The sequence below is a fragment of the Syngnathus acus genome, chromosome 16 (genome assembly GCF_901709675.1).
Source record: "Syngnathus acus chromosome 16, fSynAcu1.2, whole genome shotgun sequence".
NCBI classification, from domain to species: Eukaryota; Metazoa; Chordata; class Actinopteri; order Syngnathiformes; family Syngnathidae; genus Syngnathus; species Syngnathus acus.
Window position 1 is genome coordinate 5348124 of NC_051101.1, and position 25653 is coordinate 5373776.

Genomic DNA, 25653 nt, shown 5'->3' on the forward strand with positions numbered 1-25653 from the left:
CACTACCATTTACAACTATAGCTGATTGTCTCCTGAATGCATTCACACTGCTTTTGGGTTTAAGGCAGTTGCATGCTATTTGGCATTATAGTCTTTGAACAGACCTTCTGTCAGTTGTAAAATTAATGGTTTCTGCTGTTTTCATCACCTAACCCTTAACACTCTGAAATTGTGGCAACATATCGTGTTTTATTTCAACTACTGGTACTGTAGTACTATATGTTGTAACTATTACTATGATATTTCAATCTAATCTTCAATTAGACTGAGAGACAATAAAGAACCATTTTTTTCAGTTATTTTAACTACTTTAACCTAAAAGCGGTATCATATGCATTTCTTTTGTCCCCCATAATGAGGGTTTGTGTATAAAAGACTCCTTTTCTCCAGTAATGTCCGTCTTGATCTCGTTCCGTCTCTTGTTCGTGTCAATTGTGCGGCACTATTTGCCTGGCGGACTTACATGCGATCAACACACCACTCTTCTCCCCAGTGACCATGTGTCTGGTCACATATCCCGCCGCCCAGCAAAGCAAAGCAAGGAACAACAGCAGTCCACAACCTTTTTACTAACGAGCGTATTGGACATCACAAAAATCAGGAAAAATCCATAGCTACGTCGCACCGGACTACAAGCCGCAGGGTTCAAAGCTTGTGCAAAAAGTAGCGGCTTATAGTCCGGAAAATACATTAGTTGACCCAAAATTGATCAGTTTGCTGTCAAAATCAGATTCTCAGAAGATGGCTCAGTGAAGTTAGGTGGAGGCCTGCATGCCACTTGGTTCCATTCCTGTTCAAAATTGTCATGAAAGCAATTTTAAATAGTGCCATTTGAAAGAGACAACTACAATACAGTGTTTTCGTAAGTTGCAAGGAACATGCATAGCATTGGTCTGGACCAGTGGCAAGTGGATGAGATTATAGTACACCACTAGTTTTATCCTGTGACCAATAACTGGTGGAGCCGAGGCATCCTCATGGGGTAATGGCAGGTTATAGAAAAACCCAAATGCCTGCGCATGGAAGGCTGAGACCTCTAATGTCCATAGTTGTCCCTTTAACCCTATGCACCAGCCTAAATAACCCCTGAAGTTCATCAAGTTCTATTATATGCACTTTACACACACACACACACACACATGCGCACACCCACTGAGTTATACAGACACACACATTGCGTGGAGCAAGCTGCTGTAGCATTATGGAGTATGCAGTACATCATCCATTCCAGTACATCATTGGTAACATCACTTTAGGATCAACAGTAGCATTTTATGTAGTTTTCACATCCCCATGTTCACCACACGTATCATTCAAAGTCACACAGAGTAAGAAAGAGACCACACACAAAACAGTGATGACTTTCTTGTGGTATGCAGATAAAGTTATTTGCGTTTTGATGAAAGTCTCCCCTGCCCACCATCCCAGTAACTATTATGCTGTCTCGCTGAGGTTATTTGCAGACCATTTTCAGGGTGTTAGTTACTGACTAAATTACACTCTTGACCAAATGCTCTTTAAAAACTGTTTAAAAGCTTTAGCTGTGTACATTTCAGTTTTAGCAAATGTTCAATTATGCATATATTAACCTTATAACTTTAATTAAACATTATTTAAGTTATGTTACACGTATTTTATCCGATCTTTGCATTTTAAGACTCATTCTGTGTAGAGAATCTGCAAATAATTTGTATTTTGTGTCTTTGTATTGCAGTCGGTGGTGAAAACTGGACGTTTGGTCATTAGTCATGAGGCCCCAATAACTGGAGGATTTGCTGCTGAAATCAGCTCTACAGTACAAGTGAGTGTTTAGCTATTTTGAGAGATTAATGTGTCATATAATGTTAGTTTAACCGTATGAAGCAAGCACACAATATATTACAATATAGTTGACCCCCTTCACTTATAGTGAGTGCCCTTCACATTGTATACACTGCTACGTCAGTCCGAGGTTCTCATTAATTTTTCTGAACCTTTTGAATTGCCTGGTATTAGTTACACTCATGGTGCTTTCCATTGCATCTGACTGTAATTTGACCATGCTGTATTTTGTCCAACCAGCCAGGCTATGTTCTTGGACGTGGTTTAGAAGTGATTCCCAACTTTTATTGAGCCAAGGCACGTATTTTGTATTCAAAATAAAATCTCTCACCGAGCAAACATGCCATAAAAGTACCTTTAGTGAAAGAGAATTTGTTCTGCCTGTTACTGTCATAGCTTGTAATCATCATAGCTAGTTCATACATTATTTGCGATCAGTAATTTTCGGACCAATTAAGTAAAATTGGGTAATTTCCGACACCACACCCAATAATCTCTCACAGCACACTGGCCAGACCAATAGTTTCGCTATTATTCTCAGGCTACTGAGAAAAAATGTGTTAACCAAGTATGAGGGATTTTTCTTGTGTTTGCCATAAACACAATTTGAATTTGAGCCAGACACGATTGTTACATTGCAGGCATACGTGAGTGAGAGTCGATGTTGGCCCAATGCTTCAGGCATGGTGCCCCGTTGTAAACGTTATTGCCGTACAAGCTTTCCTAATCACTTGAACCACATTCAACAAAGAAGAGTGTTTACACAAGTACGTTAATTTTTCACAGACAGAAATCGCACTCAGGTACTTCTAATTTGGTAATCATTCCTGTCAGATGTTATACAAAAATGATTCCCCGCTCACCATTTCCCTTTTGTAATAGTATAGCGTGTATTTTAAAATTCTTGATGTTTCACTGAAAACTATAATTAATAATCCAAACCAAAAGAAATGTGGAGTTACATTGGGCATTTTATTCTGTATTTTGAAGAAATCAAACCTAGAATTCTAAGGCAGATAGACATCTTTTTTGTTTAGAATGTCAGATTCCTCATTTATTGAATTTACTGCACAGGTGAAGTTTACAATATAATGAGAAAAAAAGCATAAAAAAGAATGTTTAAGCATACACGTAGCTTCATCTTGCAAACGTCCCCGAGCTGAATGCTATGGATAGGCAATGAAATCTCATTGAATATTCATACATAAATAGTGCAGAAAGATAAGACAACTCACAAACATTAATTCTTTGTACAGTGCAAAATAGTTACATTACTGCAGCTTCCTTCAGTCCTTTTATCAAATCTACATGTACCACACTGCCCCATTGGAAATCAAGTGAAATAGCTGTTGAGTATGGGTTTCAACTCATCAAGCTTCTCCATTGGCGTTTAAACTTACTGAGGGACCAGCAGAGAACTAAAGCGCTTATATCAAAGTTACTCAATCTAAATTCACATAGATTCATATATTAAAATAGGCTAAAAGGGAGGACAAGCAGTTGAAGCACGCACGTGTATGTGCCTCTAGAATGTGTTATGCAAATTACATCTTTCAGTGCAGTCAGTTTGCTCAAACGTCTCAACCTGTGCCAAGAGTTAGTCTAAGTATGGTTCCAAACAGTACGTGTGGGCATAACTCAAGAACAATACCAGTACTAATGGCCGCCAACAGAAGAAAGCAAGCTGTTGTCTTATCAAAATCTTGATCATGATTTAACGAAAACAGATTAGGTTGTTGAATTAAGGGGTAAATACATTTCTATCTTCTAAAATGTCCAGATTATTGTCAGTTTCTATACAGCAGTTTTGCTCCAATGTATATTTCGTGTCATATACTTTTTCATAACATATTTTAGTATGCTCGGAATATTTGCTGTGTGAACACGATCCTGAACCAAGGAGCACAGGGCGTTGTTTAGGAATTTACTATCAGATTCAGAGCAGAGAAAGCAAACGGAAAGCTGTTTCTTCATCCCATATTGTCTTGATATTTTTAGCACTAAATACAACATTCTTAAGCAAAGTGAAAAGATTTGGAAAATCGAATTACAGTTTTACTCGTATATTTTGGTTACTGTCTGGATCTACCACAGTCTGTTGGAAAGAATCTGTCTAGTTGTGTTCCACTCAAGGGCTGAGAGCAAAGAAAGGGATGAAAAGGAGGGTGTGTTCAACCCATTGTCCCAATTCGTTGCACTTAATTTCAAATACAACAAATGGCAAGTATTTACCCTTGAACGTCTGTATTCAGATGACGTACCAGAGTCATAATAGAGATGCAACAGCGATTTCATGTAAGGAAAGGCCATTATGCAGGAGCAGGGGTGTGAAGTTTACATGCTCAACGTTTTTTTCTTAAGACCTATATGACGAAATTGTCACTTTATGACACAGAGTGCTTAACAGTTTTGTTGGACAACTACTGAATGTAAGGCTTATGCTACAGATGACAAACTGTCATTGGCAGTAACCAAACTCATTTATGTTTCAGTTTTTATATATACACCAGTACTAACTGTAGAAGTGCTTCAACCACCGCTTTGTCTAATCTGTTTTACAAAGAAATATAGTACATAATTTCTTGATTCAAATTTCAGACATTTCAGTGCCAGGGTGTGAGTTTAGAATGTGAGCCTTCAGTGGCTATTCAGTGACCTAATGCATCTCTTAATACTGTCATCACGTCACAAAATAATGTTCAAAACAATCCGCAAAACTGTATATCAATGTGTGCATTCACACTTCAGAGTGTGTTAATAAACTGTTACTAAAAACAACTTTGCAGATTCACGGATAGTTATATTCTTTCTTTTTCACCCACATTTTCCATGTGTATTTGTGGAATTAAAGACGAACATTTCATATATTTGAGGATCAGTGGCAGCTGCTGGTCATTTTAATGACAGGAAGCTCAACTCCACCTTGGACAGACCATCCAATCTCCAAGCAGAAACCAAATGTCCAGGCCAGCCCACTGCCCCATAGCCCCCCAAGAGACTTTCAGTGTCCAATGGCAAGGATAAAGCACAGCATTTTTCCAATAACCTTCCAGTTTTGTGCAGTGGAACTACCCACTTTAAAAAGTAGCAGAAGCTCAACATGTCATAAGTAGCTAATTCAAAACTAAAGCTAAAGGTGTTCTAGTGCATATGTTGTCAATATAAGGGAAAGACATGTTTACATTTTATTTTCATTAAAACTAATGAACAAACCAATCTGAAGCTACACATAGCTGAACCAATGAGAGAACGACGAACCTCACTCATCACAAGGCCTGCGAAAAGGCATTTCGGAGGATAATATACAATCGGATTGGCTAAATGAAGTTCCAGCAATTTCAATGGTGCGAGTGTTGCCAACGCCTGCACTTGAGGTTCTGTTGGCGTTGGATAAAATATGTCCAAGGCAGCACATCAAAGCTCAGATCCAATTGAACAAAAAAGATTAACCCACAAAAATCTAGAAGCCAAGATACACACTATGAAAGACAAAAGACTGTAATATTACTCCTTCATAAGTTGTAAATGTAGGTCTGTGCTTCTGATAGTCTTTGGGCCTGCAGAGAGTATATGTAATGCGTGTATGCGTGCCATTGTGTAGCCTGAAATATAAAAAAAAAAATTCAATGTGGTTGAGCTGCTGAATTTGTTGGCTGGTCAGTAAATATATTGTTTTACTGTATTACAGTATATAATAGCCACAGGCTCAAATACATTCTGTGTTTGAGTATGGGGTGTCCACTGAAGGAGCTCATGTTTTTCTGGCTCTCAAAGCATCCTGAGTTGCAGACATTTGGAAAGATTTTGCAAGGAAGAATTAGGAAATCAAGATGTGCCGTGCTAACAGATGACAAAGAACAATGAACTTGTTAAAAATACAATGAAGTAGAACTTGTAAAATTACAAAGTAGTCAAAGCCATCCCAGCAAAATGCAAAGCATTTGTAGAGAAGCTCCAAATAAAAATGTACACCTTATCATCTCAGCCTCTTAACAACATGCTTCATTTTTTATGTTTACATGCATAATTATGTGGAATTTTTTTTATCCAGTATTCATGCTGTTCTTGTTTTATTTTCTTTTTTTAGGAGGAGTGTTTCCTTAATTTGGAGGCTCCCATTACTAGGGTGTGTGGTTATGACACTCCCTTCCCTCATATTTTTGAACCATTCTACATCCCAGACAAGTGGAAGTGCTTTGATGCAATCAAGAAGATGATCAACTTCTAAAGTGGAATATGGTAAGGGAGAACTCATGAATTTTTTTTAACATGATTTTTGGAGAGGAAGAATCCTTATTTCCTGCATATTAAAGTCAGTCAGGTGCAGTTTTTATGGACACTAAAAATAGTGATCCGATTAGGACTTGCATGTTCATGCATCACACTTTCAATTGGAACAAATAATTTTGACATGCGCAAATCAACCAAAGTTTCAGAAAATAATCGTAGAAATCTTCTTCTAGTTTGACTTCCGTGTCAATAAAACACTGCTCCATCTCTTTCTACTTTAGCAGTAATGAATGTGGTTTTCCCATTTTCGCTGTTATGTTAACGCTTTCTCATGGAGCTGCAATGTTTCATACCAGACCAGTTCAGTCTTTTGCTCGCTCTGCTTGTACTAGCTTCCAGACTAACAGAAATGTGTCTACAGACGTCACACACATTCGTGGTCAAGGTACGTTTATTTCGACATTTCGGAATGAGTGTTTTCATACTCGCCGATTGAATCATCAATTGAGATAAACCACTCCTCTCGTTTGTAATGAAATCTTCATCGGGAGGGGCTTGATGGAGTCAGAATATTCCAAATGGGGTGTGTACATGAAGCAATTTTATTCCGATCAGGCTTTTAATTCAAATAAAGGTGAATAAACGTCACCAGTGATTAGTTTGTAATTTGTTTCATTCATGTGAGGTGAAAAGGAGGTTTAAATATCAGCTGCTATCACAAAAAAAATTATCCCGACATCTCTGGAATTATTTATACATAAAACAACAGAAAATGGCATTATATGTACTTTTTGAAAATGAAAAAAACTTCTTTGTTTCTTTAATTTATTTGCATTTTATTAAACCTACAAATGTGTCAGATTATTTTGCCGGACACTGTACAAGTATTTTCCACCTAGACAGTCTCTTCGTTCATTCTCTTCATATCAGCTATCACAAAAAAAATTATCCCGACAGCTCTGAAATTATTTATACAAGTATTTTCCAGCAAGACAGTCTTCGCTATCACTGAAATTTGAGTTTGACTTTTCACAAAACAACATGAAAATTTAAAAGCTGTCCTACAATTGTGTATGTGGGTTGTTGGATGTGGTCAGCCCCCAAAGAGCAGACGTCAATTTGAGTAATTTCACAAAAACTAAAAGTTTTGGTTTGGCATGTTTAAAACTGGAGGTTTTGATGATTATCTTGGTAGTCCGAATTCTCTTCATTTCAGCCTCTCAACAGTAGATTAGATTAGATTAGATTAGATTAGATTAGATTAGATTAGATAGAACTTTATTTATCCCACAGTGGGGAAATTTTCTTGTTACAGCAGCGTACAAGAGTGCAAGAATACAAGAAACTACTAGTTTTCTTATTTCTGTAACCCTTCATGAAAGCAGGCTGATCTTATGTGTTTAATCAAAATAAAACATTTGCAAACATCTGCTTTGATTTTACAAAACAATGACCAAACCAGTAAATAAATCAGTTTCAAAAAGTCAGAGAGGTCGATGAGTACCGTAAAAACTCTTGAATTTTCCGTATTTGGAAAGTAAACTCCCTAGAAAACCTTGTGACTTAACGTTTTCAGTTTTATTTTGCATTTGATGGGTGCTGTGTTTTTTCTTTGGCAATGCCTAGCGTGTCTACATGTTAAAAATAAGATTCATAGTGAGATACTTTTTATAACCACACAATGTTTTGATCCTTACCTAAATTTAGAGCATTTTTGCACAGCACATATGCCACTGCTCCACAGTTGATCATAAACATTGGTTGTGTATGTTTGTGTATGGAGGGCTTTCTTTATTAAGAATCATTGGAAAACATATGTATACATACAAACATATATAAAATATCTTTTTTATTTAACTGTTTCTGCCGTTAAATATCGACATTCAAAATCATTGCAATGGGCTGCAAAACTTTAATAAAGTGAATTTCCCTATTTAGGCAATACAGACCCTGATCTTTACTGTTCTTGTATTCACATTAGCAGCTTTTAGCTTCACATAAGTGTTTATGGAGCACTGTTATGTTTGTTGGCTGAGCTTGAATGCACGAGCCAGTACGTTCACCATGTGTTTAAAATGTGTTCCTGTCAGCGGAGAGCAGACAGCTCCTTCTGTCAGAATTCAGTGCATAGGTTCAAAACACAGACGTCTCTCACTTAAGGCATGTCTGTGTGATTTTGACATGTGTGTGGCGTGTCCAATGTAGCTTTGTTAACGTTAAAACAGATTTGCTATTCTTCTTCAGCACACCGCCAGCAATATCAGTGATCCAGATTATCAATGCCATATCGTTTTTACCCCAATTCATAGTCATTCAAATCCACTGCTAATGCTCAGCAGACGTACGTGACTCTGGAGGCTACGCTATTGCCTGATTGCTTCCAGGAGGGCTCAATAACCCTGCGAACTGGAGTCCTTTGAATCAGCCGCACTTTGGTTATCCCTTTTTACTTTTCATTTTGAGTTATAGTCACTGGCGATTGGCCTGAGGTCCCCTCAGCCATTAATAACATTCTCAATCAAATCCAACAGACGTCAGCGCTCATCCCCGCTGTTCGCCATCTCCCTCCAGCAAGACTTTTCCGCCTCATCTGTCATCATGGCCAAGTGATTCACTTCAACTATCTCAACCACTCTTGTTCCAGAGCCAGCTCCTGAAAGCCCTAAACGGCGAGCTCCCCATTTTCCTCCTTCAGTGGAGAGCAGGCAAGAAAAGACACTTTGTTGACCATCCAGTAAGGAAGCTGTGGCCAGATGACTCCGTGTCCCTGTGTGCCCTCACAACTAATAACTTTACATGACGTCTGGATTAGAAAACTTTATTCTATAATGTCCTTGATGGCAACTATGAGGACGACATGATCCATTATTATATTTTACTGTATGTGAGTTGGTCTTCTGCAATAAAATGGCATTCTATCATTTAATTCCTGCATACTTGTCACTGCTTTCAACCCCTACCCCAAGTCCTGCTCCACACATTAGGGATCTAGAGAAAAAAAAATCAATGAACATATTTGAGGGGTACAATCGTCTTTTTATTTGCTGTGTGCACACTTTTTGGCTGGCAGACTGTAGTGATGGAGTTCACCACAGTGTCAAGAAAATTTTGAACATAATTTATCTTACCACATCCTCACGATGGGATAATTATCGAATATCCACAATGTGTTTCACAACTAGATGAGTATTTATTGCTTTGGATTATGTTTTATTTTTCTTTAGTCAGTCTTTCCCAAAAGTAAAACATTGGTTGTCAACGTGTGTTGACTGTAACACATAATTCCTTATAGCATTCACTTTTACATTATCGGTCCTTTAAAGTAATTTGCTAGTTTCTCAGTTATTAATGGTGAGTCATGAGGAATCTTTTTTAATCCATAAAAAAACAATCTATCCTCACAATCATATCAGCAAAATAACTTTTCAATTAACTGTCCTTGCAAGCCATTATGGTATAATAACTTAGATAATACCAGAAAGCTAGAACTTGATGTCTAAACTACAAAGCATCTATCAATAGTTATAGAGGAGTGGCGTCTTGCTAACAACTGCCGGCATTGTAGAATGCAAAAATAGGAAGCTTTTTTCTCATGGAGCCCAGCTTATTGGGACATTTTAGCGTCTGTTTGCATATTCACACAGTGACATGGCCTGCTGCAAACATGAATTTGAGGTGTCGCAATGTCTGGTGGAACACAAGACTTTTTGGACAACCAGCGTTTTCAACACATTAGGGTAGTGGTGTCTTGAGTATAAAACAGGGGTGTCAAACTCATTTTTGTCATGGGCCGCATCATAGTCATAGTTTCCTTTGGAGGGCCGTTATGACTGTCAACCCAAATAAATTCATGAACTTCTCATATACTGTATAGGTGACACAACAAACTGATAACTGGTTTTGAAATCAGTGACTACTATATTTTCCGGATTATAAATTGCTTTTTTTTTTTTCATGGTTTGGCCAGGGGTGGGACTTATACTCAGGAGCAACTTATGTGTGAAATTTTAATATTGACCCAAAGTCGATAACTTTATTTGCACCTCAAGTGGTGAGCTCGACATGTCAGTGAAGTTGAGAGAAAGGTGTGAGTGACTTCAAAGTGGGACTAATACATTTAAAAGTGATGTTTCCACTATTGCATGGGGTGGCGAGTGGGATCTTGACCTACTGTATCTCCAAAGGATGTTGTAAATCTTTAAAGGAACACAGCAATTCGGTAAAATCATAATATGGCTTTGTACAGTTGAGAAGTTGAGAAGAGAATATTCTTAGGAAATGTTTTCTGTGATGGCTTGACTTAAATTTTTTTAAATGATGTCTAGCATGGCCTTAAACAATATTCAAAATTGTTGAGTGGAACTGTGCAATTAGACAACTGCAAATTGCAGTCTGAAATGTTCTTTTCCCTGGAGTAATACGCTTTGCTGCAGATAAACATAAAATTATTCATGGACCAATTACTACTCTCTCAAACTGACTGTCAGTTGTGGGATTCCTGCCATTGTGGGAATCATGGTTCAAGTCACCGACAGAATGTGGAGCAAAAGAACAAAAAAAAAAAAAAAAACATCTCCCTCAAGTGTGGAGGGAGATGTAGAGGTTCGAGGAACATCCCCCCAGGACCTTTCATTGTGTGCCACCAACAGTTTGATAATCCGCGGAGAAAGATTTACATATTATTGACAACTGACTGTGCAGACCTTGTTTGTGTTGATATATGCAGGAACATCTGTTTAATGAATTATCAACTCATAAGAAGTTCAACTTTAACAACAGAACACTTTTACTTAACGCATGTTGTACCCCATTGGCCACAGGCTTAGGCACATAAACTAAAATAAGAAATTCCAGAGAAGTATTGTAATTCACATCTTTAGGGGTTAGATTACAATTTTATAGGTATGTGTAAATGTGTGATTCAAGACTGCTGAGCTGTCATAAAATGACTCTAATGCGTGTACTGACAATAGATGTCTTAACGTTAATTTGATTAAATTCTTACATTTTTCAGATCATATTCTCAGGAGGTTCCTGTAATAAAATGAGATCAACATTAGAGATATGAACTCATGTCATTTTGGTCAGAGTGGAAGCGGGTCCTTTGACCATAGTGGTGATTCGGCCCCTCCTTTAGGGCGGGCTGGCAACGATGACCCTTGCATGGAAGGAAGGCCACAATATCATCTGTGCTCCGACAGTGTGTCATTACACACTATATTTACATAAAACACACAAACCAGGGGTGGTATGTCCCACCATGAAACTCGGGGAGGTGAAGATGCTGTGGTACATAATGTGCAACCGGAGATAACTAGAGATTATCAAACCGCTTAGCCTGTCACGTGGCCTCTTGTGCACTTGAATGGTTTACTGGGTAATGTTTTATAGCATCATTCCAAATTCATAACATTGCTAGGATGTATTTTTCACCATCCAGTGGATATTTTAGGAATTTATTATTGTAGCCCATGCCTGGGAGTTGAATATGACGATAAAGTGAATGATTCAGAAAGAAAATACAAACTGGATGTCATATCAGTTTATTTGACGGCAACATCATGGAGAAGTGTTTGTTCTCCACCCCTCCTTTTATTTTGGTAAGGAAAATACTCTTTTTTTTTTTTTTTTTATGTTCACTTTAACCTAAATGGAAAGACACTCTTATTACCAGGAGTCTGCATAATGAGATTGACTTATTGGCCTGTGACAACTGTTACGTTACATTGCTGCTTATCATCAGAACCATGCTCAGACATTTTGCTTGACAGAAAGATCAGGCACTGGTGACAGCAGTTTCCACTTCTCATTGAAAAAGCAGAACTGCAACTGGAGGTCTATGTCGAGTTCTTTAACCTGAAATATAATCCATTTCAACATTAGACAGTGAAGGGATTGTCATATCTTGCTTTTCTCCAAACCATAGGGTTAAATCTGTATTTGAGGACAACATTGTCTGTGGGAAGGTAGGCAAGCTTCAGTCAAGTCGCATCAGATGCCTCGAAGACTTTGGGCTTTGTGGATGGATTTGCACTGCTTTTCGCACTCTAATCACCAACATAGGCAGAGCGAGATAAATCCACCACAGCTCAAACAGATATTCCATAAGAACAAACATGCTTGATTGGCTGTGCATAACTAGAGACAAAGTGTGCACTACTTTTTGCAGACATGTAGTCCAATCTTCTAAAATTTGTTTTAAATATGTTAACAGAGAAAAGAATCACCAAACAAATACAAATAATTAAAATATCTTTTTGCCTTTTGATGCATGGGATCCAGGTAGTTCCTTGGGTTTTGTGTGATGTCTTCCTAGTCGATTGCATGATTTCGCCCAATACATTAGCAACTACTGTGATGCAACTTCAGTGCTGGTATTCCCAGAATTGGTGATCTCAGGACTCCCGGGTGGTAGGGAATGCATTTATAGTACTGTAGGACAAATAACTGTGCTTGCTTTCTTGTGTCTGCCTGTCTTTGGCTTGCAGTGCCTCTTCTATCGTTTATATGGTGTATCATTATTCAAATGCACATTCATTTTTGACTCAGATCAATCTGCATATGATCTGACTTGTATAGTACCAAGTTGATAAAAAAAACAAATTCTGTGAATTGGTGATTTGTTAACAGAAGTACTGTGTGCATGTTGGGAAACTGACAATAGCCGCAGTCTGTCCTCCCAGAGACATGTTTCCACTGCATCTGTCTTCCCAGCCCTCTTTTCCAGCTCAGACTTGGAATGGATCACTGAATTACAAGAAAGTAATGCTAAACTGGATATTTATTATATTCCCATTTTGTGAGAATGTGATAACTTTGTTGGACATTTATAAAAGGCAGTGAGTTCAGCACCTTTGACTGTGGCTGATGGTGTTATATAAAAAAATAAATAATAATGATGTGTTACACACAAATCTTACCTCGGTGACAGAAAACAAACCTTTCCAAACCACAAAACGTGTGCCACATTTGAAATAAAACCACGAGTTCAATTCCCTATCTGTAACCTTTTGCTCTTCCAGTAAATGGTTTGTATATGATACTCCACGAGAGACTGATGAGGGAATCTGTGTGTTTTTGTTCCATTTACCCGAAGCTTCACTGCCCCATTAAACATTTACCTGTTCATGCACGCGCACAGTATGTTGTGTACATGGCATATCCACTGTCTCTTTCATTTCAAAGACTAGTCGTGACAACGTTAAAGCTTTAAAACATGTCTATCCAAATCACTGCTTTTACTTTCACAATTTGTACAATTTCTCTGATGCCTAAAGGAACTAAGAAAAAAAGTATTTTGCAAACGGTTGCTATGGAGACAGGCTTGGGTGAAAAAAACACCTGGTCAGCTGGGGTAATTTTGCTTCTCTGTTGGCGCATCACTGACATCCTCTTGGACACAAAGCGTAGTTCCATCCCCTCCCTTAGGTACAACACTAATTTACTATGTGGCAAAGAAATGATCCCCCGACCCCAATGAAGGGTCATCACATGTTACGCTCACACATGTAAAGCCTTCACACTAAGCAGAGGGCCAGCAACTGCAGCTCATTGAGAAGAACACAAGATTGATCGTGATAGTTGATGCAACGCAAATGCTGACCATCTGGCCAAGACGGACATTAAGAGGAACAGGACGTTTCGTAAGATCCAGCTCATGGTTAAGTTTTATAAACCTTGAAAGCTTTCGGAAATACAGTATCAAAGTTAGGGGCAAAATCAGGTCACTATTGCATTGCATCCAGTTTGAGTTTTTTCACTTGGCGTCATGGTTTGTGATGGACAATTTCATTTACAACTTTGATAGATGAGTTGCCAGAAAGCCACATGTTTTAGAGTAAACATGAATAGCTCCTGACTACTTTCCTCTTGAAGAGTAGTGATTTTTTTAACAGTGTTTCATAAACATTATACTATCATTTTCTTGTCCGGTATTTGAACTGCATATAATTTGTCATTGTTCATTGTTTTGTTGATGTTTTGCTCAAAACAGTTAAGAAAATTAGTTGCACGTTGGGATTGCGCTAGATATTTAGCAATCCAGCCCAAAATGGATCTCCTCCACCAGATGCTGCTCTGGCCAAAGAAAATGCTTTCAAAACACAACAGAAAATTTAAAACATTAAAGGGGACAAACGTAACGTGTACGTCAGAGTCTGGACCTTTGCTATGTCAAAATTTCCACCAAAATCCACTTTTAAGACTTTCAAACATAAAATCTTTTGCGTCTGACGGACTGAAACATTGTCCCAGAGGTGTTCTATCGGGTTTAGATCAGGTGATCGTTAGGGCCATTCAATTGTGTCAATTCCTTCATCCTCCAGATACTGTCTGCATACTCTTGCCACATGAGACCGGGGATTGTGGTGGATCAGGAGGAACCCAGGACCTACTGCACCAGTGGTAGAGTCTGACCATGGGTGCAAGGATTTCATCCCGATACCTAATGGCAGTCAGACTGCCTTTCCCTAGCCTGTAGAGGTCTGTTCGTCCCTCCATGGAAATGCCTCCCCAGACCATCACTGACCCACCACCGAACCGGTCATGCTCTGGAGATTGTACTGGGAGACACATCAAATCTTCTTGCAACAGCATGCATGGATGCATCCTGGAGGAGTTGGACAATCTGCGTAACTTCAGGAGGGTTAAGAAATCGTCTCATGCTCCCAGTCGTGATAATGACTCTAGCTAAAGCCAACACTTGTGGAAAAACAGTTAAACAAAGACCAAGAGGGAGGAACTTGAAATGGCCTCCACCTGCAAAACCAGTCCTGTTTTGGGGACCATCTCGTTGTTGCCCCTCAAGTGCATCTGTTGTTAATTAAAGAGCTGTGGACGAGCAACTTGTGACTACGCTTGATCCTGACAATGCACTTTTTCCTGTGCATCTGACAGTTCCTGACTCAGAAGAATTTTTGGCGCAACCATCCTTCACATCCGAACTCATTCTGAATGACCCCCCCCCCCTTTCTCAAGCTCCAAAGGGTCATTTCTATTTTGGAGACATGAATGACATCAAGATGGCCGTGATGACGGAGCTGTGGAGGATCCTGGAAGAATCTTTTCGGGAGTGCATGACGGCATGGCACAGAAGGCTGGGTAAGTAAGTTAGATTCCATATGGATTACTTTGAATGGATAACTTTCAAATTTGAAGCCCTAGTTTGAAACCCTAACCCTAGTTTGAAACCCTGACCCTGGTTTTAAACCCTAGTTGAAAACCCCAACCCTAGTTTGAAATCCTAACTCTAGTTTGAAACCCTAACCCTAGTTTATAAACCCTGACCCTAGTTTTAAACCCTAGATTGAAACCCTAACCCCAGTTTGAAACCCTAGTTTGAAACCCCAACCCTAGTTTGAACCGCTGACCCTAGTTTTAAACCCTAGATTGAAACCCTAACCCTAGTTTGAAACCCCAACCCTAGTTTGAACCCCTGACCCTAGTTTTAAAACCTAGTTGGGAACCCTTCAGGGGTGGGCAATTCCGGTCCTCGAGGGCCTGCATGTATTATAGGTCTCCCTGCTGCAACACACCTGATTCAAATGATCAGGATTGTTATCCAGCTTCTGCAGACCTTGATAATTATCCGACCATTTGAATCGTGTTGCAACAGCGTGACATCGAAAACATGCAGGACACTGGCCCTCGAGGACCGGAATTACCCACCCCTGGTCTAACCTGTTCAAATATATTCGCTATTCATAAACTGTCTTAGTCAACGTCCACACAGGCGGTGACAGCCCAAACCAAATGTCTGTATGTGTATCAAATTCTGCCCTCACTGGTTTTACAGCAACTGCTCTAAACTTAATGTGCAAATTATGCAATAGATAGGAAATGTGGACATTCAACAAAAGGTTATAGTAACAAACAAATCAGCTCAAATCAGCTCAAGGGGCCCTATCCAATTTTGTGCCAAAGATGCCTCATCTAATGTTATGCTCAAATATTCAACTCAGTAAAAGTTGATAGGACTCAAGGCTCATGAAATGAATGTAAATGCTTTACATTGTTTTGATTAGATGTATTGTGCAAAGTCAGCTGATGTTTACCAGATGTCTGAAGGAAAGTTCAATTTGACTGTCATTCAAATTGGATTGATCTTCATCCAAAAACTGTTGTCCATGTGAGAATGCTCACACTGAAAGCACAGTGATTGATTGACTATAAACCACATGTAAGCCCTAATCGCAAAGGGGTTTCTTTTTTTATACAGATGCTTCAAAGTACGTACAGTACATGCAAATGTCTGACGTATGTATGTATACTGTACTGTTATACTGAAATAGATTTTTTTTATGGTTTACAAGCAGCTGCGAAAATAAAACATCTTGGACACATTTTATTCATACAAAAGAATGCAGATGATGCGGGTACTTCAAAGAATAAAAACATTGCAAAATATGTTACAGCATGCCTTTTCAGGTCTTGCTAAAACTAATACAAAGCAGCTGAGTTCAAAGGTCAGATGAGCATTTTTCTTTATACTGTCGTACAGTGATCCCTCGCCACTTCGCGCTTCACCTTTCGCAATTACGCTACTTCACGGGTTTATAAAAGCATCGACCGGGGCACAGGAGAAACACGTGACAATATTATGTGTTAAATACAATAGTTCCTATTTTGCAGATATTCGGTTCGCGGGTGGTCCTGGAACGCATCTAAACAAGGGATCACTGTATTGGTTTTAAGGGTTAAACACTATCAATGTCACTAACCTATGAGTTACTTGGCAGTTTCGGCCCATCATGATGTCAATATGTGGTTGCATTTGATTCCTGCTCACAGACACACTTTGACGCCTGAGCATTTTTGCTGCTCGCAAAGTTTTACCGTTTGACCATGCCGCTCGAGGCTTGCGTCATGGCTTCCATCGTGCAACCCTTGACGCATTCTCATTTTTCAAAAACACACAGAGCACTTAATCCTCTCTCGGTTCCCAGATGTGTCAGATGTGCTGCTGAGTGGCGGTGCATAAGGATCTCAAGGAGCGCTATTTTGCAGGGAGGGAAGAGAGGACTCTTTTGAGGTTAGCAAGAGGGAAATGTGTGAACAGTAAAACATTTCACCTTCGTCCAGGCTGACTCAGAGCTCTTGTATCTGCTGGAAGGGAGGTAGGAGGGAGGCCAATCAACTGACCCGTGACACTCCCTAAATCATACTCCTCAAGTTACGCAAACTGAAATGGAGAAAAACACAACACATCCAGATTTTATCACCACGATTAGTGTCTTCGTTTATAATGTTTAATTCTGCAGATGTTTTTAAGTTTCTGTCTTTGAATCGCTGGTTAGTTAAATAATTCACACTTCAATAAGATTGTTCATGTTGCAGCCCTCCTGCATTTGTTTCATTTGAATAAATAACTGCTTCATAACATACTTTGTTTCCGTTGACACCAAAACGCTAAACAAGCACAGACATAAACAAGTGTAATAGTGATGACCGGGTGTGGAGTTTCTACTTGTGGAAGTGGAGTCCAGAAAGTGGGGCAAAATGGAGCACCTGTAAAGACAAAGCATTTTCAATTGTGGAAGCAACATTTCATGACATTTGTCAATTAGTCTAGCAGATCTGTCCTCAGAAAGGGACATTTACTTGATCTTGTGATTTAGAGTTTGTATTATGTAACTAAGGTTTGTAATATACCCTCTTAAGAAGTAGAACTGTTTTGAAAGGAAAAACATTAGAAAGTCAAGATTACAAGATGTCTGGAAATATATATGTAAATGGTGCTTAGCAATGTCTGGCTGTGAAATGAGTAATCAAGCACTATTCAAAATGAAGGTATTAAAATAACTTTATTGGTCACAATTTACACATACTGCCCCGAATGGCCAAAAATGGTTTGATGAGTCATGAAAGTTTAACAACAAACAGAAATACTATATTTATGTTACGTTTCCACATGATGTCATACATTCTTAACATGACGGGAGAGCTCAGCACTTGAACCTGAACAAGAACACTTTGTTCAGTGCGGATATAATTTGAACCTGCCATTTACTTTTAAGTTTAACCATTACAAATAAGGAGAAATATTTTCAAAGCTATGTTGTAGCCCCTCTGTCTATTTTCTCTTATAAAGTCACATGAGCTCCTCTGTCACGTTTTCAAAGCATGTGACCAAACTCACGTTGCTGTAGTTCTCTTACTTGGATAAATAAAACTCACAAAAAGTCACCTTCACTGGAAGGTTTGTGATTATGACTTAATGTCCAATTGTTTGTAATTTTCAGTTTGAAAGCTTTGTTTTTGTTTTGGTATATTTAGCCAGCCCTCGTTCTGGGCCTAGTGCCCCCTTAACAGACAGTCTCTAATTAGCTGTGCAGAAATACATATTTAGTGCAGTGTGGCTTTTGAGACTTGCTGTATTTAAGTCACCAGGGAGAACAATGGAGGAAACAATGGCAGGGTCCTCATATCATTGCTTTCAACGTGATGGTCCTGCTCCAACTAAGCCATTATTCTACAACGTATTCAATGCGATGAGTTAAAACTGCATTTTTCCTCACTGACGCTTAATTTGTCTCCTCCGAATTTTTAGTATTCACTTTCATGAAGTTTAGTGCATTAATAATGACTGCTTTAGTGAGGAACAATGTGGCTCCTTGTGAATTTAGACTATTTGTTTGTGGCCTAATCATGGTTGACGTGAATGACCTGAAGCCTAATAATACACATTTTGAGAGCATTTGAAATCTTCCTACACCAATGCTGTTGGGAGAGGCTGCTTGGAGTTTATACCCGCTGATAAAAAACAAAAAAGACACTTGAGCAGGAAGCCAGGGTGCGACTGGCAGACAATTCTTGCCACTTCCCATTGAGACGCCTTGAAAATGTTTAACTTAGGTCAAACTCTCAAGACTCTCGTAGCCGAAAGAAATAAGAAAAACTACATGGTGTTTATTTGTGTGTGTGTGTGTGTGTGTGGGCGTGCGTGCGTGCGTGCGTGCGTGCGTGCGTGCGTGCGTGCGTGCGTGTATACACACTACCGTTCAAAGGTTTAGGGTCAGGTCAGAATGTCCTTATTTTTATATTTTTCTGTAATCTATTTTTTCAATAAGGATAACATTAAACTAACCAGGAATGCACTCTATACATTGTTAATGTGGTAAATCAATATTCTAGCTGCATATGTCTGGTTTTTAATACAATAGTAAGTGGCCTTCCAAGGGCCCATAACTGACATGTCCTAGAAAATAGCATTTTCAAAAATATTTTCACAGAGCCTACAATCACTGGCAGCACCCTGGGAGTGTGTTTGAGGGATTATTTTTTTTGTCCATTCATCCATAAAAGCATTTGTGAGGACAAGGCAAAAGATGATTTTGAGACTGAGGTCAGGGTTAGTGAAATTGCTCCATAACCAAACACATCCAACCATGGACCCTGCTTTGTGCATTTGGGCACAATCATGCTGAAACACAACTCAATGGTCTTGCCCAAACCCCAACTTGTGAACTAACTAATTGATTTGGAGGTGTATTTTTGCTCAGTGGACGGGACTAAATTTTCAGAATTCCAAAACTTGGATTATATTGTTCCAAAAACTTGGGTTGAAATTGCAACAGGTCCTAACTAGGCCAATCATTGGAACAAGCAAACACGTGTTTGGTATCTGTATAAGAACAAAATAATGCTGATGTAGTTTTTAAACTATGCCAAAAAGTGGCTGTGTGGCCAATCTGCCCTGACTAAATGATTTGTCCATGTTGACAAATGAGTTGTCTGTGATGACCTGCACTTGACACTGTTCCACATTAGCCATCTCTCAGCAGGAGGCAGTCAGCCCAGATGTCTTGAGGCAAACATCTGGTAATTAGGCCAGAACTTTCTCTGATCTGCTTTCAAAGACAGCTACTTGGTGCAGACGCACCCTATTCACGGGCCCGGCCACTGACCAGCCAAACACCCAAAGAAAAATATTTTGGGAAATAGCAATGAACCCTTTATTCTAAACACAAATACATGCTTGCATTTGACTTTCTGCACTTGGTAGAACATTCCACTAGTCACTCCCAGATCACATGCTTATGTATTGTGTTAACAGAAAACCATTCCTAACTTGCAAGATATTGTAGACTTTTCCATCCATTCATCCATTTTCTTCTGCTTATCTGGTGTTGGGGCAGCTTTAGCATGGAAGCCCAGACTTCCCTCTCCCAGCTAATTCATCTAGCTTTTCCTGTGCAAGGGCGTTTCCAAGCCAGCCAAGACACACAGGCCCATTCCTTCTTCTTAAACCTTTGTCTCACCCCTTCCGCTAACTCTTTTTTGGAGAAGACAAAGGGTTAAAAAAAAGGGGGGGGAGTACTAGACTTGCGACATCATCACTATTGCTCTGACACCATTTAAGATAAGTAGCTGTAGCGAGCATTTACCAACAACTCAGAACACAAAATTGTACCAAAGTATAGAACATTTAATCCAACCACGAGTGTCATTATAATGAAAAGCAACACATTTCATTGACATGTACGTATGTTTTTGTGTGCCACTAAAATTGTGTTTGCTGTGTTCGATACTGTGATGGGTCAAATGCAGTGGTCAATATTTCATGGACATGTACATGTCATGACAAGTACATGACAAAGATTCTTCTTTTTCTTAAGAGCTTTACAACTAAACTTGATTTGACTCTACACTTTGACTTGAACACCCCCAATACCTCCGGTAAGGAGCCCAGTCAGTCGTATCAAATATATTCGATGATTCCTCACAGATGTTTCCAATAACAAAGACACCGCACAGGAATTGGTTAGAGTTCAGTTTAGTTTGGAACCTTGCTTTCCCTTTGGACTGATTGGTATTGTTCCACTTGAACAAGTGAATGAAACTGGCGCAACCAGGCTGAGCTGGGTTGAAATTGTTGAAAGGATATGAAAAAGAACCAGATGAAGATATGTCTGTTTGATTTTAACATTTGTCAAAGCTCTGCAATTTGTTAGAAAGATTATATACATGTGTATATATTCTAGGTATTTTCCAGAAAATAAAGAAAAATTGCCCTAAATAAGAATTACAGAGGACTTGTATAGCGCTTTATCTACATCATACGTTGCTTGAAATGTTTTAAAAAGCCAGATATCATATATTTGGAAACGTATTACCTTTAGTAGAATCTTAAATTGCATTGTGGCCAGTTGTAGAAGTCAAGTGAGTTATTGCACACATTGATGTTGCGAAAATAGTGCTGATAATATATATTTTTTATGCATGTTAAATGTTTAATGTAAGTGTAAAAAAAACTTCATGTTTCTTAATGTTGGAAAACTGCAATTAATTATCAGCAAAATTTAAATGGACATCTTTTGATCACCTCCACTTCAACTGCAGTCATCTTGACCACCTTTATCTTTTGGATTTAAAATTTTGGTGGAGATTGATTATTTTCTGTCATCAAGTGAAGTTAAGCTTTTTCTATGGAGATGATAACACACTCATAAAATCCAAAATATTAGGGCAATTATTTTGATATTTTTACAAGTTGAATTGGCCATGATTAGATATGTAAACATACATTTTGATGTTGATTGATCATGGCTTTTGGATGTTAAAATGAACGCCTTTCAGTGTCACACATTTTTCAGTGTCATACATTTTTTAGTTTATGTTTATATTTAAAAAAGAGACTATTTCCATTGCTGACATTTTAAATTATATCATGTACCTATATCCCAAATCTTTTTACACTAAGCGTTTTAGATTGTCCCTCATGTCGGTTTCTTCTGTTCAGGGCTGCCTTTCATCTTGACACATTGCTAACTACAACTGAGCCCCTGTTTTGTTTATTTGCTCTCCCCACAATCTTTCACCCAGGCTAAAACTTTCTCAATGTCATGAAACTTGCTCAAAAGACATCACAAAGAGCAAGACACACGAAAGCAAAATGGTGTTGCTCTGCAGGGTTCTTTAAATTAAAACATAAACTTAAGATTGCGCTTACCATACGCTTGAAAATGCTTTGCTGACATGTTTTACATTCAGTTCTCAACAGGGGACCACACGTACACATTCTAATTAAATAGGACTCCTCCGACCAACTGGTAGATTTTATGGTGACAGCATCATCTAGCTCCTCTTCACACAACCTACTATCCCAAAATAAGTTATTCATTATAGCTGGGAAGGAAAAATATATCTTTCTGATACTTTTGGGACTGTGTTCTAAGCACTGACAGAGAGAATCTTTTCACATGTGATTTAGTTTAATGTTTTTTTTCCTCTTAGGTTTTGTACACGCCTCCTCAGTCACTGCTTGAACTACAGAAAACTTCCAGAAACTATAAATCATTCTCACTACATTCCAACAAACGTGCCAACAAGAATATCTGAGCATGGGTGGGATAGATAGTAGTACACAGTCAAAAGAAGCAATGCGGCGCAGTATTATATGAAGGCAATGTTCTATATTATGTCAACTCATAGCAGAGAACGTCTACTAACTAGAAACACTATCAGGGGTGTCAAACTCATTTTTGTTGCAGGCCACATCGTCGTCATATTTTCCCTCAGAGGGCCATTGTGATTGTCAACATCTGCTATATACAGTATAGGCTACAAAACAAACTGATGAATAACTCGTTTTGAAATCAGAGACTAGTAAAAACTGTAACTAACAAATGGTAATAAAAATTACAATCAAAATCTCTATTTTTTTAAAGTGAAGACAATTTGAAATTTTAGTGATGACACAAAGTCGATGCAAAATTTGTCTTCGCGGGCCACATAAAATATTCTGGTGGGCCATATCTGGCCCCCGGGCCTTGTGTTTGACACCTATGATGGACTGTGCAACATAAAATACAGAGACAGGAAATAATTTTGTAGAATGGTTTTGACAGTTTTAATGTTTGCATAATAATTTATTTGTTGGTCCCTAACTAGGTACACTTCTTTAAATCACTTTAGAATATGCACATATTTATCTTTTGCTCTCTCTCTAAACAATTTTCCCATGCTGAGACTGAGTTGAGCTCAGACGAAAGATATCAAAGTACTGCGATACCTTGTGGTTTTGGTTTTAGCTGGATTGTGACTTTATAGTCTCCCGCTAAGATAGACAATATTCTAGAGGTTTATGGTCATATGCACAGCAGCAGAAAATGGAGAAAGGTCTGTTTTCATTTTTCTTTCACACAGCTAAGAATAACGTTCTGAAAGAAATATAACCAGTCCAGGATGTACACTGCCTCTTGCCTAAAGTCAGCTACAATAAGTTAAGATAATTATTAAAAAAATGGAAAAAAATAAATAAACACACATGCATATACATTATATATACATATAATTGTTACATGTGGCCATGATGGTTTTCCTACACTTCTCCCCCTCGTACTTGCAGCTCCCAAGAGCAAGCACGAAAGTGGAGAAAGTGGTGAGGAAGTGTGTGTGTGCTTTTATTTTTCGCAGAAATGCAGCACATGGGACAGAGTTGGTACTGCTCAGGCCTATCCCTTTTCCTCAGCTGCCCCGGAGTACCAATGTCACAATGAAGTGTTCCTTGTTTTAGTTTATTGTTTTAGTTTGGGCTGGTGACCACCGGTTGCCCAATTCATTTATTGCTTCTTTGTTTTTAACATTTCTCTTAGTTTTGTTGGACAGTGCTGGATAGGACAACCTGTGATTTGGGTTAGTCCCGTGTTTATTTTTTGTTTTTGTTTGTTTGACTATTCCTTTTGGAGGCAAAATAAATCTTAAACCATCCATCCATCCACCCATTCATTCATTTTCTACCATTCTGGATAATTATAATTGATTATTCAAAAAAATTGCAATACAATTAAACAGCAAATTTGTTCTTTCCGAAATGGGTATCTGTCAGCCCTTTGCTCTAATCTGTTTTCAAGAAGTAACTCTTGTTTCCAAAAGTGGCCCAAGGTTGAGGACACTGCAGTATCCTAGCATCACATTTGAAGAGGGAGGATAGGCCAACATAGTATGAAGTCTGCCTATCGTGACCATGAAATAACAAAATAGTGAATCTAACTGAGGGGGGGCAGCCAGTAGAGCCCCTCGCGCCCCAGAAGGTTGTGTATGAAATAGAAAAATCAGCCCCTGACCTCCTGAAATATTGTTTCTCAGGGGGCATTGAATCAAACCATTTGGATAGGTGTTTGGCCTTAATTACTGCTAGTGATAATCAGAAACAAACATTCATACGGCCACATAGTGAGATTAGCGGCAATTTGATTAATTCAACATTCTTATGCATATGGACGTCCTCTTAAAAGGACGACTAAAACTATTGCCCTGGTTGAACCCTGTTGCAGATGTAAAGAGTACAAGTGCACTGCTTTTGGTCAATGTGGACTGTGTTGGCCTGCCACACACAAAATTATTGTGTTGTTCCCGTTAGGCCATGAATAGCATCATGCCGTGCTACTACTTGTACAGTAAGTGTCCTTATGTGATCTTAGCTGTACATGCCAGGAAGACTTCAAAGGGCAAGGCACTGATATAATTACACGACGGGTAGATTTCGGTCTTCTTGTACATCCCTCATTTGCCTTTGCCATTTAAAATATTTATTTGGGACAGGCATAATCACAGTGTTTCTGCTGCTGGTCTTGCACCAGTCCACATGAAGCCAACCTGACCCCCAAGTCGGGACAGATTATGGCTCTGCTCTTCGGGTCTCAATGATGGCTAAGAGTATGGGATTTTCTGTGCGTATCGTGCGATGTTTTATTTCATTCAGTAAAGTTGACCCTGCCATTTAAACCCTGCATACTATTGTATAGAAACCATATTTTTTGTTTTTGCGTTGGACCATATATGAAAGGATATACACACTATTTCCTCTGTATATTATCACGTGTCAAGGCATACAGGTTTTGTATGGAGAAAGCCTTCATTTTCTCACAAAACACCCGAGTATGAATCTGAGCAGAACCCACAGTAGCTTCCCCCACACACGTCGTTGAGAATGGCCCTTGAACTACTCGTCGCTTTGAGTAGCAGTATGTAGGCAGCGTTCCAAGATTACAGCAAAACCTCAAGTAGCGTACCACTGCCCCGCATGGTCCACGTCCCCCCAATGTCTTCCTGTCTGAATGAGAATGACAGCTACTCCTTCTCTATGATTTCCACCTCACGATCATAAGTTTGGTTCTCATGCGAAGAAAAAAACAACAACTATGTCGTGCTGATCTAACCTCTAATTACAATTGATGTTTTTCCATGGATTCAGACCAGATTGCTGCAGAGCTGTCTGCACATATAGACAGTAGGCGGAAACCAGTAGCAATTTTTGTCTCCACTTCGAATGGGATTTTCAGTACAGTCTGGCCCATTCAAGATGATTTCAACTGCTGGCAATGGTTTTCCATTTTCTTATTTCTGTCAAACTTACTTTTACTCTAAATCTTGCTGTCAAATATCATCTCCAAAAAACTGAGAAAGGTTTGATAGGACTTGGGCAGATCCATTGACTATTGGTCTAACTCGCAGTTCAAAGATTGGGTGTGTTCATTTCAGCTTCGGCCATCGGTTTGCATGTTCCTCCTGAGCTTGTGTAGGTTTTCTTTGCGTACTAAAACCTGCACATTCTGTTAAATTATTTCAAAGACTAGTTATTTGTCTATATGCGTGTATGGA

The 25653-nt window shown here is 38.9% G+C and overlaps 1 protein-coding gene across 5 annotated transcripts in view; it reads left to right on the plus strand.

The window, feature by feature from the left end:
- bckdhb (branched chain keto acid dehydrogenase E1 subunit beta) overlaps window positions 1–12902 on the plus strand; it is a 36323-nt gene extending 23421 nt beyond the window's left edge. Inside the window, exons 9-13 of one of the 5 annotated variants that reach the window (XR_005100611.1) lie at window positions 1715–1801; window positions 5909–6060; window positions 11823–11886; window positions 11978–12017; window positions 12682–12902. Coding sequence is in view for 3 of the 5 variants with exons in the window: in XM_037273588.1 (XP_037129483.1) it covers window positions 1715–1801; window positions 5909–6049 (228 nt within the window). In the remaining 2 variants the exon portion in view is untranslated. Of the gene's footprint in view, window positions 1–1714; window positions 1802–5908; window positions 6061–6373; window positions 6707–8582; window positions 8983–11822; window positions 12018–12681 lie in introns of those variants that run through there. The other 4 variants (XR_005100610.1, XM_037273588.1, XM_037273591.1 and 1 more) reach the window with 4 other exon arrangements.
- The last annotated feature ends 12751 nt before the right edge of the window (window positions 12903–25653 follow it).